The following is a 17,965-nucleotide window of genomic DNA, read 5'->3' as shown; positions in this document are numbered from 1 at the left end:
CACTCATACACTCAAACTATAGGGTTAATTAGTTATCCTCAGTCTGTTTGATCTGGCATTTGATTTTATCTATACATGTAAATGTATATAAAAAAAAATAGTGGAAACAAATACATGTGCATGTACATATAATTTCACTATACATGATTGTATTATATACATTCTGTGTTGTAAAATTTTGAAAGACTTACGTAAAATGGAAAGAAAAATGTATGTTCCTAAATTATATTCCTTTTGACTGTTATCATGTTTATAATATATAAATTTATTTATTTTGTTATACTGAATGTCTTAATTTTTAAGAAAATTTTACTGCTTTTATATAGGAATAACGTGAATTCTACAGCGAACCGTACGCGCATAATTTTTGCGCATGTAAGATTTTTTAATGTTACCCGTTGCTAAGTGCGTTGCTAACGCTGAGGGTAATAGAAAATATTATTAACTGCGTCTTAACCAATCATATTTCAGTATTTAACATGAAAGTATAACAATAAACTTTATGCTCCAAACTTTTATGGCCTTGAAAATATCATAAACTCTATACTTTTAATGTTATTGTTTATGAAATATTTGGTGGGGGCAAGCCTTTTAATTTGTTATCAATTCATACGTGGTATTGTGCATTATTTTAAATGTCTCTGGTGTATTTTTCTCTAGTATGCTCATGCACACAATGTTCAAACTGTTAATATGTAATGCTAATATATGTAACAGTGATAAAATTTGTTTTGTAGATTGCAATGATGTACATAGAAACAATAAGTTATCCTTGTTATTCCTACAATGTACAGCGAATTCATGTTACACTTTGTACGAGTATCTGTCATAGATTAACTTGTAAAACGCATATAAATACATTACTACATGTACATATAGAAATACAATATTAATTGTCTGTTTTGTTCTATCATAATATTGTAAAACAGCTATAAAAGGTACTTCGTTTGCCTCGCTGTTTATAATGCGTAAAACGTCCTAAAATATGTGATATCGTATGAGATAGGTAGATAAATAATCAAACTGAAACTCAAGCTATACATGAACTTGTGAAATTTTTGCTGTTTTTTAATAATTGAAATTCTTGGTTTTTCATGCAGAGTCCGATTAATAAGTTGAGAAATAAATTGATTTTTTTTCTCTAGCGCTCGGAAACTAGCTTTTGTTTGCGAAAAAAATTTCTGTGAGTTTTGGGTGATTTTTTTCCTGTTAAAAATCAATGATCGGGCCAACGTCAATAAAAGTTCTATTTCCGGGACCCGAACAATAATAAATTATAAAATCCGACTCTTGAAATTGAATCGATGTTTTCTTCCCCAAAAATTTTTGAAAATTATTTAATTCAAACAATATAAAAATGAACCATAAATTGTGAAAACGGAAGAATATTCCTTTTACTAACCCACTTTTTCTAATTGGAATAGAAAAGATGCTATTTATATACAATCGTCGTTCTCTCATTAATACATGTATATTAGTTAGTCTGTCTGTTTGCTTTTGTTTTGTTTTGTTGCCCTATATGCAATATTTGCCAAAAGAAAAACTTTTGAAAACTGTAAGAGGAGTTATCCGTACAATAGGGGTACCCTATATGCAATATTTTGTCCAAAAAAAAACGAAGTTCAACAGCTGGTTGGGGGGGGGGGGGGGGGGGGAGCGTTTGGATCTGAAATTTTGTTTGAAAATATCTTTGAACATTGCACACTCCATCTCAGTTTGAAATTGTAGAGAGTACGGCGTGGATTAAGTGCTTATTGAACTTTAGCACCATTGATAGACTTTCAACTTGTGGCACCATTGATAGACTTTCAACTTGTGGCAACTTGAAGGTCACTCTAAAAATGATTAGGCACGTGCACATTATCTAACGTTCACTTCCTTCTTTTAGAACTGATTAAAATTTCCTCATTTCGATTAGTGTTCTGTGGTTCTACAACATATGATGCAAATTATTTATACAATGTATGTATAGAATACTGTTCTAGTCATTTGACTATTTTTCTTGTGTAAAACAAATATACAATTTTTCATTAAAAAAATTGATTTGAAGATTATTTTATATTAAAAAAAAAAAAAACCAAGAATATTGTTTGAAATCAATTAATAATATTGATAACAGGAAATATTTACCTAATCGGGTTTCTATTCTTTAAGTAAAAACGACTTTTTGATTAGAAAATAAATCAATTTATATATTTAGGACTCATTCATACTTTTAATATCATTATGATTTTTTTTTTATAAAAAATATAACACTTTCAAAACTGTTTAAAAAACTATCATCTGTGTCACGGGGAATATTATTATATATTGCTCATATTGTTAACAACATTGCTATTGTCAAAAACGATCTTGAATATACAGTGAAATCATTACAAAGCCTAGTCACGTGGGAAATGGGTTCCCTTTCTCAAATTTGAAACTTGAGGGGTGGGATGAGTGGGGTGGGGTGTATGCATTGATTGAGATCAAATATTAGGTTTTGTTTTGTTTGAAGTCACAAATTATTTTTGACGTTCCCTGGGAAAATAAAAATATAACAAAGCTTATCATGCTTTTAGAAGTTTCAAACATTGGTTTTTAATTATGAAATTCTCTACGCCAACTAATACATTAGATCCGCCACTTGCAACTTGCAACCGGAAGAAGAACTCTTCAGTCATTCGCTTCGCGGACAATCCAAAACAAACGTGACGTCATCTTTGTTTTTCCACTGTAAATGTAAGAAGTTTTTCTTGCAATTTATGGGGTAAAATCTGTTGAAATGGCTGCAGATTCTCCAAAGAGAAATATGAAATTAAGCCACAATGTCATAAGACCACAGGCTTTCAGGTAAACGCCATTTTAAATTGTCTGTTTGTGTATTTTTTGGTGGTGACAGTGGTTCAAAAATTGTATACAAATTGATCAGAGATGAATAACATTTTATTCCTGTCCCTGATCTGATTAGGCTTAAGGAAATGTTCGTGAAATTTGTTTTTAGCATTTAGCTTTCTTTTTATGTGTCTTTGTTATCTCCATGAGGGTAAATTATCATGATTATTGAAATTGCAATATTTATTACATGCATAATTGAGATGAATGAAATGTACATATAATTAAATTCTGAACATCTCGTGAGTTTTGAGGAGAGGGAAGAAATGAGAGTTGACAAATCTGAGGAAAGGACTCATTCTCTTTGATATGAAGTTGTATATTTATTTTTACATATATTCAAATTTAATCATAAAATTTCCTGTTATTCATCCAATCATGATTTTCAATTTCATGTTGGTCAATCTACATGTACAGTTAAACTTCAATATCACAAACACCAATATATCGAATACAATGGATATGTCGAAGTGATTTTTAAGTCCAAACCACCTATTTTTAAAGTATTTTACTGTGGATATCTCAAATATTTGGATATCTCACAGCCCCACCTAGTTCGAGATAACGAAGTTCGACTGTATCTGTTAACATGGTCAATGAATAGAAATAAACATAATTTGGACTGATGAGGTAACCCCTACATCACATCAGGACAAAAATAAGGTTGCTCTCCCATAGGGAAAGAATGGCGTAAATTATTTGGGATTGCTCAAGACAAATCAGGAAACATTGAGTGCACAATTGTATATTTTAAATTTTTACAAGATTTACATGTCTGTACTTCAATTGTTGCACTACAGAATGAAAATAGTAGATTTGCATGTATGATTGCTGTATTTTTTTGTTGTAGTGAGAAGAGTGTGATGGAGAGTGTTGTAGATTTCATATCAGACGTGGTACCACAGGTAAGGTTTCATAGGGTCTAGAAAAACACAATCACTTGAATTTACATGTATCAGTGCACAAAAAAATATTAATCATTTACTGTATTTATGTGTAATTATTTCAACAAAATGAATCTCCTAAAAACATGTCTGCCATTCAGTGTGGAAATTCCATTTTAACCTTTCATGCTTACACTTCTGTCATTTTAAAATTAACAAAATAATAAGTTAATGTTTTGAAGTTATATTTGAAAGAAGCTAAAAAGCAATGATATCATATCAGGTTTAACAAATTTTATAATTTACACTGACAGTATAAAATACATTTGTATCATGTAATAAAAGAAAGAGAGTGCTCTGAGAGTGAGTTTGTGTTTGCAGGCGTTAGGATTTTGGGGACTCATACAGTTGAGTAAAACAGAAGGAAAAGTACATGTATATATTATTGAACAGGAGAAAAACACGTGGGTACATATTACTCATCGTCCGATGCCCACTAGTGATCACATCTTAGAAGACATGATCAGCTATGGGTATCTGAGTAAAATTATGAACACCCATGCATATCCCGTGAGCGAGTAAAAGATGTGATCACCCATTGGTATCCTAGTAAAAGACGTGAACACCTGTGAGTATCCGACGATGCATGTTACTGTGTATTGATAAAACTAATTACTTGTTCTGTTTTTATAGGCCTACACTGGGAACAGTAAACCTGAGGACAAGGAGAGGATTCAATGGGTCCAGTTCGCCAAGTCAGATATCAATGGTATGTAAATTACACTTACTGGTTATAATGGGTATTAAATAGGAAAGTCTTGATCTCATTGTTTCAGCCCAAGACACTGGTATTATCGGATAACTGTGTCTTATGTTGATAGGGATGCAAGTAAGGCTTGATTACAGATACATAATATGGCTATTGTGCTTCAAAAAATATTTATATTTATTTCTGAGTACAAATTATCATATGACATTTTTTTCTTTCAATTCTATATTATAAGAGGCACATTATATATTGAAGCAATTTATCATCATTCCTTGTAAAAAAAAAAGTGTGGTGAAGAACAAGGAATTATTCACATGAAGATGATTTGCAAAGAAATTAGATTTGACTGAGGTTTTTTTTTTCAAAATTATTTCATTAAAAGGTAAGATTAAGTCATTAACATGTTCATTTTAGACGTGGCTTCCAACCCTGACCTCAACACAAATGAAAGTAAAGGTGTACCACTGCTGTTAATACTAGGTTATGGAAATGGAGTTCAAGTCTGGAATATAGCAGTAAGAATTTTTGTCTTGTTGTAAACAATATGTAACAAATCAGCATTTTATATAAAACATGTTGTACAGCAGCCAAGTCAACCATATTTGTATGAAAAAAGCTTTAAACTTCTACAAGGTTATTTAGTTTCTCTTGAATCTCAATTTTTAATAACAGTTTACATGTAAAATTAAAACTGTCCCTCATGCTTTGTTAAATGTATGCAATGGCAATTTTTTAATCATCAATTATCAAATAACAGACCAATGGAGAAGCACAGGAAGTACTGTCACTAAGACAAGGACCAATCAGAATCTTCAGAGTCCTACCCACTCCAACTCAAGGTGAGTCCAAGGGTTAAACTTGAGACAGATAAACTATTTTAATCTCGATAGACATTTTTAACTGAAGATGAAACATTTTTTAGCTATTGAATAAGTTGCAATTATCATTTGTTCAAATTGTAGGTTCCTTTGTAAACTGCAGCCAGTATCTTTTGGTCTTTGTTTCTGTGATTTTACTGAGATGTTGTATACATGTGTGTTACAGTGTTTGAGAATCCTGATCAGTACCATTACAAGAGGCCACTAGCAGCACTGTGTGATAGTACCAGGTAAGATACACTGATAGTACCAGGTAAGATACACTGTTAGTACCAGGTAAGATACACTGTTAGTACCAGGTAAGATACACTGATAGTACCAGGTAAGATACACTGATAGTACCAGGTAAGATACACTGTTAGTACCAGGTAAGATGCATTGATCAGCTGTTGATACTCAACAGAAAATCAGAAATTTGATACTCAATAAAAAATCAGAAATGCTATTTAATACACACTTAATTCATGTCCTTTTACCAGTACTGTTACCTTACTCCATTTTTGGTCTGTGCTTAAACTTAATTAGCAATGGAGAGAGAGAGAGAGTTCCTGGGAGTAGCATGAGTTATCCTCTTAAAAATTACTCTGATTGCATTGGCTTCTTCCTTTCAGTGCTGGACAGCCTTACTGCTCCGTGAAGTTCATTTCCCTGAGGACTGGGGATGAGGTGCACAGTGTTAGCTTTAAGACTCACTCTGTGCTGAATATAGAGTGCAATAAGAGGTCAGTGATGTCATTGACAAGGGAAAAGTACTTTTAGTTGTGTTTTAGTATTAAGAAATAAATACTGTCGAAAGTTATGTTCATAAACAGCAGTATATATACAATGAAAGTAGTATGTACAGGTATTTTCAAAGAATTGTCATAAGAATTGGGATGATAACACACAAGCAATAACTTAAACACTGTTACTTGTAATGACATACTACATTATGCTAGTATTTGCTATTACGTAAGGATTTTCAAAGAGTAATAAAATTGTATGTTTTCAGAGTGATTGTGGTGGTGTTCCAAGAAAAGCTGAGTGTGTTTGACTCATGTTCATTGAGACAACTATTCTGGGTCATGAGTGAGTACTGTATATACTCAAAACTCTAACAATACATGTATTTTTTTATTGCATCTAGTATGATTTGATAATTGATATTGTTGTGTTTGTTATGATGGAATAATATGAACTTAAACTATCCAATGTCCTTTTGATATGAAAAAAAACTTCCACATTCTCATGAAATAATTCTTCTTTAACAAAATTGTTCATGTTGAATAGTATATTCCATTACGGTATTCTGTAGATTTTGAAAGAAAAAAGTTATTAGGAATGCTGCACTTCAGAAATAATTACATGCTAATGTTTGCATTCCAGACTGTTTTCCCAACTCTGGGCCCATTATTAACCCCATTGCACTTGGAACAAGATGGTTGGCCTACGCAGACAAGCGAGTAAGGAGAAAACTCTGAGAATAGTATTTTAAAATGCCAAAGTATTCTAATGCATGGTGAATTACATGTTAGTTATGTATAATGTGTACAAATACCCTTTGCTGTTTTAAAATCAATTAAATTTGTTTCTAATAATATTTTAATGTGATAAATGAATAATAATTTACATACATATGATTGAATGATTCATTTCAAGTAAATGTTTTATCTTTTCAAACATAAGGTGGCATAAGGAAGATCAAAGTACTGAAGAACTGACGGGAGTTGATTTTGTCGATGTTTATTTATCTTAAAATCAATGATATGTTATTTTGCATGACAAGTACATGTAGTTTCTAATTTGTATTTGAATGACGCACATTTTTATAATATGAATTTTTGGACTTTTTCGACAAGAATGTTGAGAAACCCCCATATGAATCATGTTTAATAATATTTAGAGATAAAATTAATTCAATCAAACTATGTATCAGTAATAAAAATATTTCTCGAAAATTGTATGGATCCAAGCAATATTGAACTCTAGTCTCGTTCAACCAAATGCTCGGCTGACACCGTAAATCTCCGACGAGCAAGAGAAACTCTCTGCTTGTCGGAGATTTACGGAGACAGCCGAACGTCGAGTTGAACGAGACTTTATTTAACTCTGGCGTAGGAATACATACGACTACAAAAAATATCTAAATTGTTCGTACCATTTAAAATCTGACTATTTTCAAGATATTTATAAATAAGTTTTGTTGAAAAACAATGCTTTAGCATACTTTACATCGAATTTATCAATTATTTTCAAGAACTAAGTCTTGTCAGCAGTGTTGATTTGTGCTGAGGTCCAAACACTGTTTCACTTTCGGTTTGTCCGAGTAACTGCATAGGAGAGTTGATTAAAATCAACTCCCAAATATGTACTTTTAGATTTTTACTCTCATTGGAATGTACTTGTATCAGCCTTATAAAGATGGGTTTGGTTGTGTTACAGCTTGTTCCTATACACCAGTCGTGTGGGGGGATGTCGGGGGACGGGTCACAGTCTTACGCTGCTACAGTCATCAGCGCTGCCAAGGTACGCTACTCCTCTAAAAGAACTTGCATGATTATATATATATGTATATGTACAAATCAATAATTTCAGATTTGCCTTTCAACTCATTTTGAAAAACAAGCTATTTCATAGTTTAATATTGTTAATTAACTAATTTCACAGTTTAAAAATGCCTGTTGTCTTTCCCAGGGTGCATTTAAAGGTTTGACAATGTTTGGAGAGGCCATGGTCCACAGTGTGACCGGTGCAAAAAACCCCTCAGCCCCCAAGAAAGCAGACTCCCCACCCCTGGACAACGGTCACAGGCCGGGCATTATCTCAGTTATTGATACACAGACAGTGCCAGGGGATCATGTAAATAATTTATATAGCGAATGAAATACATTTGTCTGGCATGAAAGTATTTTATTATCAACAATTTTTTTTTTCTGTACAACATTTTTCATTAGAAAAAACCCCAATGCAAATACATTACTAAAAATTTGATGAAGCCCTTACTGAGACATTGGTTTATTGATAAGTGAAATATGAAATGCAAATTTTATGTAAGTGAAATATGAAATGCCAATTTTATATAAGTGAAATATGAAATGCCAACTTTATTATTTGTGTCATTGATTTAGTCAAGAAGAAATTCACAAAGTATCTGCAATAGGCAGCTTGGTTTTATTCTATCTCTGTAAGATTTATTCCCCTTTCCATGGAAAATATTTGATTCACTGCATATAGATACCGCTATTGTCTTTGTCTTGCAAGATTAATCCCCCTTTCTGTAGGACTTGTCAGATTTGCTGTTCACATCATGTATGGTGATATCGTCTCTGTCTCGGTTTTAGTTCAGTGTGAGTGAGGACAATGATGCAGAGGGACTGATCGCCCATTTCCATGCACACGCCAATGAACCAGTGTCTTGTATGACTTTTGACACTTCAGGAACTCTACTACTGACGGCTTGTAAACTAGGTCATAACTTCCATGTGTTCCGGATCATGGCTCATCCTTGTGCCTCCTCCCTGGGGGCCATCCACCACCTGTATACACTGCACAGAGGGGAAACCACTGCTAAGGTGGGGGGAGGGGATTGATCATCTTTCTCTGTATACATCTCTTTAATTATTATTTCTTTTTTGAAGATTAAAATCATTCAGAAACTAAACTCTGAAAAACAAGTTTTATTTCTTTGCAAACTAAAATCAAATTGATTTTATATGAATTCATTGACAAAATACATTGAAAGTTTGTTATTTTTCCCTCCATAAACCAAATCTGACATAACTTGTATTTTAGCTCACTGATGAACTATTAATTTGCAAAGAATTTTAAACAAATTACAGTTTTTGAGAAAGTTGTATTATACAAAGCCACATTATAATAATGATTACATGTACAAACTTTGATGTCTAACTTTGTATTCTTCTTTTTGACAGGTGATTGACATGTGTTTCAGCCATGACAGTAGATGGGTGACTGTCAGCTCTCACAGGGGGACTACTCATCTATTCCCCATTACCCCATATGGAGGTAAAATAATAAGATTTAATGAGCACATGAATAATATTTTTATTACCAGTATTTTTTATATGCATCATCAAAAGAATACAGTAAATGTATTTAGCTTTAATTATTAAAATACTTGAGAACCATTGATACTCCTCACAAATTGCAGGAATTTTGATGTTTATTTATGTACATGTACATGAGTCTCCAAGTACATGTATCATGTATGTTTTATGTCTGGGTCTTCCTGAGATTAAATATCTTTCAACATAGTTTTTGGTTCATTTGCCTGTCTGTATGTCTCTTTATGTCTTTCTGTCTGTCTGCCACAACATCTGACTTGACCTTAACTGATATGTTTTTCTTTGAGGGAATGCTTCACTTAGTGAAACCAATGTTTGTTAAGGTCTTCATCATACGGTCTTCTATAGCATTTCTTTACATTTTCAGGCTCTGTCAACACCAGGACCCACTGTAGTCCACGGATCGTGAACCGGGCCAGTCGTTTCCACAAGAGTGCTGGACTTGATGATATGGATCATGGGGCTGGTAGGAATAGTCCGGTGCTGAATGCCTCTGGCAGTCCAACATCTACTGGGGGTATGTTCTGTTCTCATCTTTATTTTATTCTTCACAGTGAAAAAAAATGTATCAAATTCTTCACTAATGAAGTTGACAACCTAAGCGTCATTGTCACAATAACTCACAATAATATGAAGTGCATTTTCTTTAGGGCAATATGACAATTACCCAAGCTTGCTGAGACACAATGCCCTGAACAACAGCATAGGAAACCCCCGTCTCCCCCCATACCCACACCCCATAACAGTGTACCCCCTGGCCCAGATCAAGCAGCCCCTGATGGCTGGGCGGGGCAGCAGTAAGACAGGGAGCCCTTCCCACACAGCCTCTGACAACTGGATCCTGGTCACGGCCTGTTTCTCCACCCCCAGAGTGTGGGTGGGAGGCACACCAAGTCTGGCTGTGGATAAACGAGGTAACTCACTACATAATTTTTGTGTCATGCACAGCTATTGTTTGTAAATTTATAGATGCACAAGTATTTCCATTTTAAATTCTTTGCTTATATTTAGTAACAAATTTTTACATTGTCATGTTGTATATTATACTTGTAATTGTATTAGTGATACTGTAGACATATTTCATTTTTAACCGGATTTTCCAACGGAAAAATCCGGTTATTAAAATGGTGAAAATATCGGGCGGGCGGACGGCTGCCAAAAGGGTACCCTCATTGTACGGATAACTCCTCCTACAGTTTTCAAGATAGGAAGTTGCTCGTTTGCAGATCAATTGTACATATATCAGAGGTGTGCGTATTGCTAGGATTTTGATTTCTGATAATTTATGAATAAAATACCAGCTTTTGAACTTAAGTCATTTTTTGGCAAAATATTGCATATAGGGTACCCTCATTGTACGGATAACTCCTCCTACAGTTTTCAAGATAGGAAGTTGTTCTTTAGCAGATTAATTGTACGTATATCAGAGGTGTCCATATTGTTAGGATTTTGATTTCCAATAATTTATGGATAAAATACCAGCTTTTGAACTTAGTCATTTTTTGGCAAAATATTGCATATAGGGTACTCCATTTCACTAGATATGGTCGACATGGATTATGGATACAGTTCACATAAAAGAAAACCCGGTTTCCTGTCACATTGACAGCTTTTCACTTGTTTATGTTATCAATCAATTTAAGTTTAGAGGGACACAGCTTCTAGTAAAGAACGGCACATGACCAAATGTCATGGATGTGAATTTTAAAAAATGCACTTAATAAAATCCAATCTGATTAGAATCAGCTGCTCTGATATGCAACCGCTCTTGATCTGACCTTGAGCTTTGGTCATTTGTGCAAGTTCAAGATCACTGGAAGAAAAAATGGTGCCGCCGATTTAAATCAGATTGAATAAAATCTTATATACATGTAACATTTTTAAAAAATTCCCTCAAAGACCATAAGTACTAAATGTAATATGTTTACTGGATCATAAGTTAAACTACAGCGAGTTGAATAAATTAAATTGTAAAGTAAAGTATTTACAGCTGTATAATATATTTTAAACTGTAGAATTGTTTGTAGAGGGTAAGAGAGTAGCGGACTCCCTGTTCCTGATGAGTCAGACAGGGACCCTAGTGGAGTACATACTGGACCCAAAGTCCAAGCAACTCTCAGAGAAAGTGACCGACGGAACCCCTCTGGACTTAACCATCACTGGTTATACCCAGTGGCATTTACAGAGGCAAGTTTGTCTTATCTATTTAGGATTCAAATATATTCTATTTCAGACAATTTTATTTTTATTAAATATTCAGCTTTTCAAAAAGTATTTTTCACACTGTGAGTCAGTTTGGGATAGAATAAATGATGTCAGACTACTGAGTACCGGTAGTACCTGGTAATTGTTTTTTGAAAGGTAAACATCCTTTAGCTGTAAAGCAATCAAGTTCAAACAATTTACAGCCATTCATGCACACACCTTTGTATATTTAAACATCTCTTCATATCTAATGTTGGAGTATGATAAAGCTCCATTGTGCATCATTGTGCATGTAATTGCATTTTTATAGCATTCAAGTATTTTTTAAATCAGTAGTTTGCATTTATATTACCTGGGATAGGGGAACTTTGATTGTAATCTTTTTTATTCAGGTCAAAAACCTCTGATGAAGTCCGCCCCCCTCTAGTCAACAACAACCCCCTCATCCTTGCCTCTGACACGGTTATGTCTCAGCGACCTAGTTCCTCACATTCAGGTAATCAACAGTGTCCAGTCTTTTGGTCACAAACCTCATTTCCTAATTGCAAATAGTAGAAAATATATACAAGCAAAGGCATTTGAAATTACATACATTTCTCTTTGCTGTTAGAGTATTCCGAAGAACTATATACCGGTATGTAAAAATGTTTGTAGCAGAACATATTAATGATGTTACTAAAGCTACAATAAGGGTACTACTTATTTCTGATGGCTAATATATTTATAAACAATACAGGAAGGAGCATGGCAATTGTTTGACTTGATGTGAATATTCACTTGATGCTACATATAGAGGGTACTCTTTATAAGTTTTTAAAGTGATTGTTTATTTCTGTAGTCTCTATTTTGATAAACCGTTTGAGATAAAGTCGCAGCAAAATGAAAGAACTTGCATTAGAAGTTACATGTAAATATAAGTACTAGACCCTAGATGCTGGACACATTTTTTCAACATTATTAGTACTGGTGTAAGATAGAGAGGGTTTCCTTGGTACATGCATCTCATTTTACTACGGGTGTATCCATTATTTGCCTATAGAATGTAAAAACATATTGGTTGATCAATTTAATTTCTCCTCACAAGTCTTTTTAAGTTTTTCTCCCTCTGTTTTATGTACAACGTTTGATGTCTGTTTGGGTTTTCAGATGGAGGAGACTTGTTGCCAGTCATCAGACAGGACTCCAGGGATAGTCTTACATCAGAACAAGAAAAGAAAGGGGTTGATCAGGAGGAGTGGCTTTCACAGGTACATATATTTTAAATTCATAGACACCTGATGAATGATCAAAAGTGAGAATCTGCATGTACCACACATACTTCACGCAAATATGAAAATAATGACAACATTAATGTAAATACATGTACTAAGGATGTAAAATTTTAATAGAATTTCATTTTCCACTGGTCTGGAGTTGAATATTCTGAACTCCTTTTGCAATTCCAGAAAATTTTTAATGATGGTCAAATGAATACAAGAGCTAGAATCTTTGTATCTCAACTTCATGATTTATTTCTTTGTAGGTGGAGATAATAACCCACATGGGGCCTCATCGTCGCCTGTGGATGGGCCCCCAGTTCTCGTTCAAGACCTATCAGAACGTACAGAACACCACGGTCCTATCCTCCCAGTCCTCCGCGCTCCTATCCCAGAGTCCCGAGGTCAACCTGTCCAACATGGACATCACCTCCGATGAAGTCGACTTAGAAAGTCTCAAGTGAGAATTTCGTCCTAATGTAATGATCAAAAATTGTATTAAAATCTTATAGTTTGGTGATTTGTAAGTTTAGGATTTTGAAAGAAAAAAATTTATAGAAGGAATTTTTTAAGTTATGTGGAATACATGTATCTGTAGGATACAGCCAGCTCGATCGAGTCCAGTAGCCATGCCTAATGCTCGTCCTGCATACAGACGGACAGGAAGTGACTCTACCTCATCTCCAGGAAAAAACTCCACTCCCTTACTGATTGAAGCAGGTTAGTGCCAATTAAGGCATTTATAAAATGATATAAAAGGAAAGATTATTGGATTTAAAATACAAGACTGTACAAGATCAAGGATAATTTTTACTGTACATCAAATGTTGGAGAAGACTGAAAAAAGAGAAGAGTTTGTGTGAACAATTGTGCCTGCCTAGTTAATCTAAATTTAATTTGATTTTGCTTCCAGGTAGTTTTGACCAGTCACCAAACTTATGTGATGTGTACAGCAGTTGGGCAGAATCAACTGTTGCTAAGCAACCAAGAGGAAGTGAAGAATTTGATGAAAAGATGAAAGAGAATTTGGCAGAAGCCATGTTGGAATCCCCCATGAAGGAAGGAGGACCCTCCTGTATATCACATGGTATGTTGTAAAACAAAGCTTACATTCATTCACAGTATTGTGGTTTCATAAATTTTTCTGGTTTTCATAAAAAAAATATCAAAATTTCATGGATATTAAATTTGTGGCCAATGATTTTCTCAATAAAATAAGTTACTGTGGAAGCATTAGAATTTGTGGTTATCATGGGTAGCCCTCATCCACTATTTTACATCCTCAGCAAAAACAAATAATGAACATTGTCAGTTACTTTGTTATTGTGAAAACCCATGCATTCACAAAATTACATCCCCTCGAATAAGCAAAAAAACAAAAATCCAACAAATTTAAATGATTCAACAGTATTGGAAATTCCGTTTCAACTGAACGTTTGATTTCGTGGATTAACTCAACAACAAAGTCCTCGTAAATAGGCAGTCAATGAATATTGATGAAACAACAGTATTTCTGTTTTCCAACTTGACTTTCGGAGTTGTAGACCACAAATTAGCATTCAAGAGTGTGGTTGAATATTTTTTGCTGTTTATGCAATGTCTGTACAAAAAGATAGACTAAAGTAAGTGCACACTAAATAAATTATTTAGAGTCTACATTCATTTCAACCCTTGTTATGGACCAAAAAATAAATATTTGGTGGATATTAGTTATTCACACAGATTACATAGATTTAATTTTGTACTTTTCATGCATATAATAGCAATGGAAGCCACTTTCTGCCAAAATGCTAGATAAGAATTCATTGCTGAATGTACAACATGTACCTGGTAATATGTTTACAGTAAATGGGGATTTGATATAGAGGTTAAAATATATAAACAAACTACTTTAAAATAGGGACTTGTTTTAAACTCAATTTGATATATTCTTGGTTACATGAACCGTCAGTTGAGAAGTCCAAGATAGTAAAAGTCATCTGTATCAATGTTTGAGAGACTAAAATTCAAATATATGTAATATTTCTGTTCTAGAATTTCTTTTGTTTCAAAACTTATTAATTATCTTATTTGAGATTTTTTGGTAAGTACTATATATTAAAATCATCATAATGGAATGGGAATTTTTAAAAAGAAAGGAGGATAATGATTCGAAGTTTCTATTTAAAACCAGTTTCCTACATGTATTTATAATAATTACCGGGTATGATTTTCAAGAGTCTCAAATATGAATGATTAAACCAAAATACTGTGGAAGAATTACTTCATGCCATATACATTTACTGTCAAAAAAAGATTGCAAAATCCTAGGGAACAGTGGATTAACACTTGATGTTGTTGTTTTACTTTACTAGAAGTTGCTGACTGTAGTCCTAGTTTTTGCATTTTGGATTTTCAAGCTTCGGGGGGGGGGGGGGGGGGGGGGGTTGTCGTTCTTAGTCTTGGTTGTTGTGGTTCATTGTTGTTGTCTTAATCTAGTTTTTTGGATGGAGTTTCTTGTTTCTGGATATTGTTGTTCTAAGTTGTTGATGTTGTTGATTGTTGTTCCTGTTTTAAAGTTTGGTAATTAGTCAACTTTTTTCTGTTTGTTGTTTTTCTTGGTCTGTGATGTTGTCTTGATTCTAGGTTGTTTTTTGTAGGTTGTTAATTTTTCTAGTTTCTGGTGTTTGTTGCACTTAGCTTGGGTGTATGTTGTATTTATTGTTGTTGTTTTATTCCATTGATTGGTTGTTGGTGTTCATTGTTTCAGGTGTTTGTTGTTCTAAGTCTTGGTTGATGTTATTGTTTGTTGTTTATTTCTTCCAAGGTTTTGGTTGTTGATTTTTAAGTTTCTGGTTTCTATTTGAGTAAGTCTTGGTTGTTGTTGTTGGCTGTTGTTGTTGTTGTTGCTGCTGCTGGTTGTTGTTGGCTGTTATTTTCCTTAATATCCTACTTTGAGTTGCTTCATATTGTTGTTTTAGTAACTATCTGGGGTTTTTTTTAGTTGATTGATGTTTTCGTTTTTGTTCACGGTCTTTATAATGGTCAAATCAACTGAATGTGTTGAAATTTCAACTAGTTCCTTCAGTACTTGAGACAAACCCTTGAAACATTTCTGCTTCTTAGGCAACACGTCAGAGTTTTATATTTTGCAGTCTTTTTTTTTTTGTCATTACCAGCAGTGGTTGGAAACGGTGTCGCTTTTGAGAACGAGAGCTATGTATTTTCATCCGTCTTGGTATCGCTAAAGGCCGCCAGGCGGCCTCAGCTGCTTCTGTCCGCTGCAGAGTCATTAAAACTCTTTTATAATCAACAAAGCAAAGAGAGGAGGAATCGGTTATCAAAGACATAGACTGGTTTTTAAGATGCCCAGAGATGTTAAGCGACTCACCTCTATCTTTTAATGACGCCTGATCAGTCATCCCCGTGATCTGATGGCGTCCAATTCTTCTGGGCTTAATTCCGTGTGTGGTTTATTTAATGCCATGATAATTCGAGCCCCCCTACTCCATTATCCGTATACTCGGTGGGTACATCAATAACGAGCTCAGGATTAACAGCCTATTTAGCTGACTCTCAGGTAATGAACACAAGAAGGGAAGAACCGGTTACCTGAGATGAAGTTTGTAATCAACATCTTTGTCAATCTTCGTCATTAAGGTTTCATTTTAATTGCCGTTCGTAACAAAAGAAACAGGGGAGAAAACATTGGCGCTTCGTAGGTCAGATTGTTGCCTGCCATTCATTTAATGGCCACCGGCTCTGACCGGGGAAGGTATTTTTTTACTCCCTTAAGGAGGGTATTCTCCAAAACATTGTTTCACCCGCCCCTTAAGGACAGTTGGTCGTCTCAAAATTAAAAATGGGGACAAAGAAGCAGTTTTTATGATCACGTAATTTTACCAGGATGTATGCGACATTTCATTATGATATGAGACTTTTCTTTCATTACCGAAGGGGTCGTAAAACGAAATTATGAAAGAATATTTCTACTGTCATAAAAAAAAATACTAAACTGTAGAATAATGAGCTGCTGAAACGCTATAACATAACTTCTCCTTCATCTCGTCCGTTTGAATGGCGATTTAATATTCCGATTTTTGTGTTTTGACAGATGTGTTTGTGGGGAGCAATGAGAACCTGAGTACGTCCTCCGGGTCCAGTATCGGCCTGACCCGGGAACACGTCATGGACCCGATGTTCAGCACCAGCAACGAGTCTCCGGACTCAAGTTAGCGACCCGGAACCAGAAGTCAGCTGTATAGTGACACCGTCATGACTGGACGTTGACTACGTATGTCGTATGACGTCACTTTCATATGGCTGGTGGGGACGATACTTTGGGGTGGAAAATAGGGCCATTTGTTGTTTTGTGAAAAATTTCCCACTGTTGGCTTATTGCGGCAGTGTTACAGATTTTCAAAAGATATTTATAAGGGTGATTTAAAAAATAAAAACAGATTTATACTTCACATGTAATCTTATGGCGCTGGTCTGCATTGCTTTTAAATTATTTATGTTATCTCAAATTATACGAAATATAATGATATAATCTGTTATCACTTTAGTTACAAGTTAGACTTTATTTCCTGTGTGATAGCATATAAAGGGACATGTTTGGTAATCAATTTGTTGTCATGAGTGTATGAAAGAGGAGTTACATGTATCGTCTTAATTAATATACATGTCTATATCATTAAGTACATGGTTGTTATTTTAACCTTTTTGGGAAAAAATATTTTCTTAAATACACGTACATGTATGCTTATTAAAATGTGATACCAAAAACAGTAAAGTCATGCTTCTTAGTCTTATTAATGTCAGGTTTGATCACAGTCGGTACTGTTGGCGTGGGTTTAGCAGGAGACAGGTGTACACATAGGTAGGCACCAAGCACCAAGAAACTGTTGAACTCCCGGAGATGCTGACCGGGGAGTACTGTATTTTGAGTACAGACTAATGACTTTTACAAATTGATAATATCCCCAATACTTCTAATCGGATCATTGGTTGAAACGGGAGACGAAAATACCATTGCAAATCACCATTTTAATCC

General features: G+C 34.3%; 1 protein-coding gene across 1 annotated transcript; it reads left to right on the top strand.

Annotated features, from left to right (window-relative positions):
• Positions 1-2,671: 2,671 nt before the first annotated feature.
• Positions 2,672-17,704, top strand: LOC105336232 (BCAS3 microtubule associated cell migration factor). The gene is made up of 22 exons (XM_034482067.2): positions 2,672-2,832; positions 3,725-3,779; positions 4,452-4,527; positions 4,942-5,042; positions 5,285-5,366; positions 5,572-5,635; positions 6,017-6,127; positions 6,397-6,473; positions 6,771-6,847; positions 7,827-7,910; positions 8,079-8,243; positions 8,726-8,956; positions 9,317-9,410; positions 9,837-9,986; positions 10,120-10,383; positions 11,497-11,656; positions 12,067-12,170; positions 12,821-12,921; positions 13,197-13,390; positions 13,529-13,650; positions 13,844-14,017; positions 17,024-17,704. The coding sequence occupies exons 1-22, from the start codon at positions 2,765-2,767 to the stop codon at positions 17,143-17,145; spliced, it is 2,676 nt and encodes an 891-aa protein (XP_034337958.2). The 5' UTR covers positions 2,672-2,764; the 3' UTR covers positions 17,146-17,704.
• The last annotated feature ends 261 nt before the right edge of the window (positions 17,705-17,965 follow it).

Source organism: Magallana gigas, chromosome 3 (assembly GCF_963853765.1).
Source record: "Magallana gigas chromosome 3, xbMagGiga1.1, whole genome shotgun sequence".
NCBI classification, from domain to species: Eukaryota; Metazoa; Mollusca; class Bivalvia; order Ostreida; family Ostreidae; genus Magallana; species Magallana gigas.
Note: the sequence above shows the minus strand (reverse complement) of the source record. Positions and strands in the feature narration are given on the sequence as shown.

What these genes read in the sequence shown, in the direction of transcription:
- LOC105336232 (XM_034482067.2), top strand. Translation starts at nt 2,765, where the DNA reads ATGGCTGCAGATTCTCCAAAGAGAAATATGAAATTAAGCCACAATGTC. An exon ending in ACAACTATTCTGGGTCATGA is followed by an intron (nt 6,474 to 6,770) that starts GTGAGTACTGTA and finishes TTTGCATTCCAG; the next exon opens with ACTGTTTTCCCAACTCTGGG. An exon ending in ACCCAGTGGCATTTACAGAG is followed by an intron (nt 11,657 to 12,066) that starts GCAAGTTTGTCT and finishes TTTTTTATTCAG; the next exon opens with GTCAAAAACCTCTGATGAAG.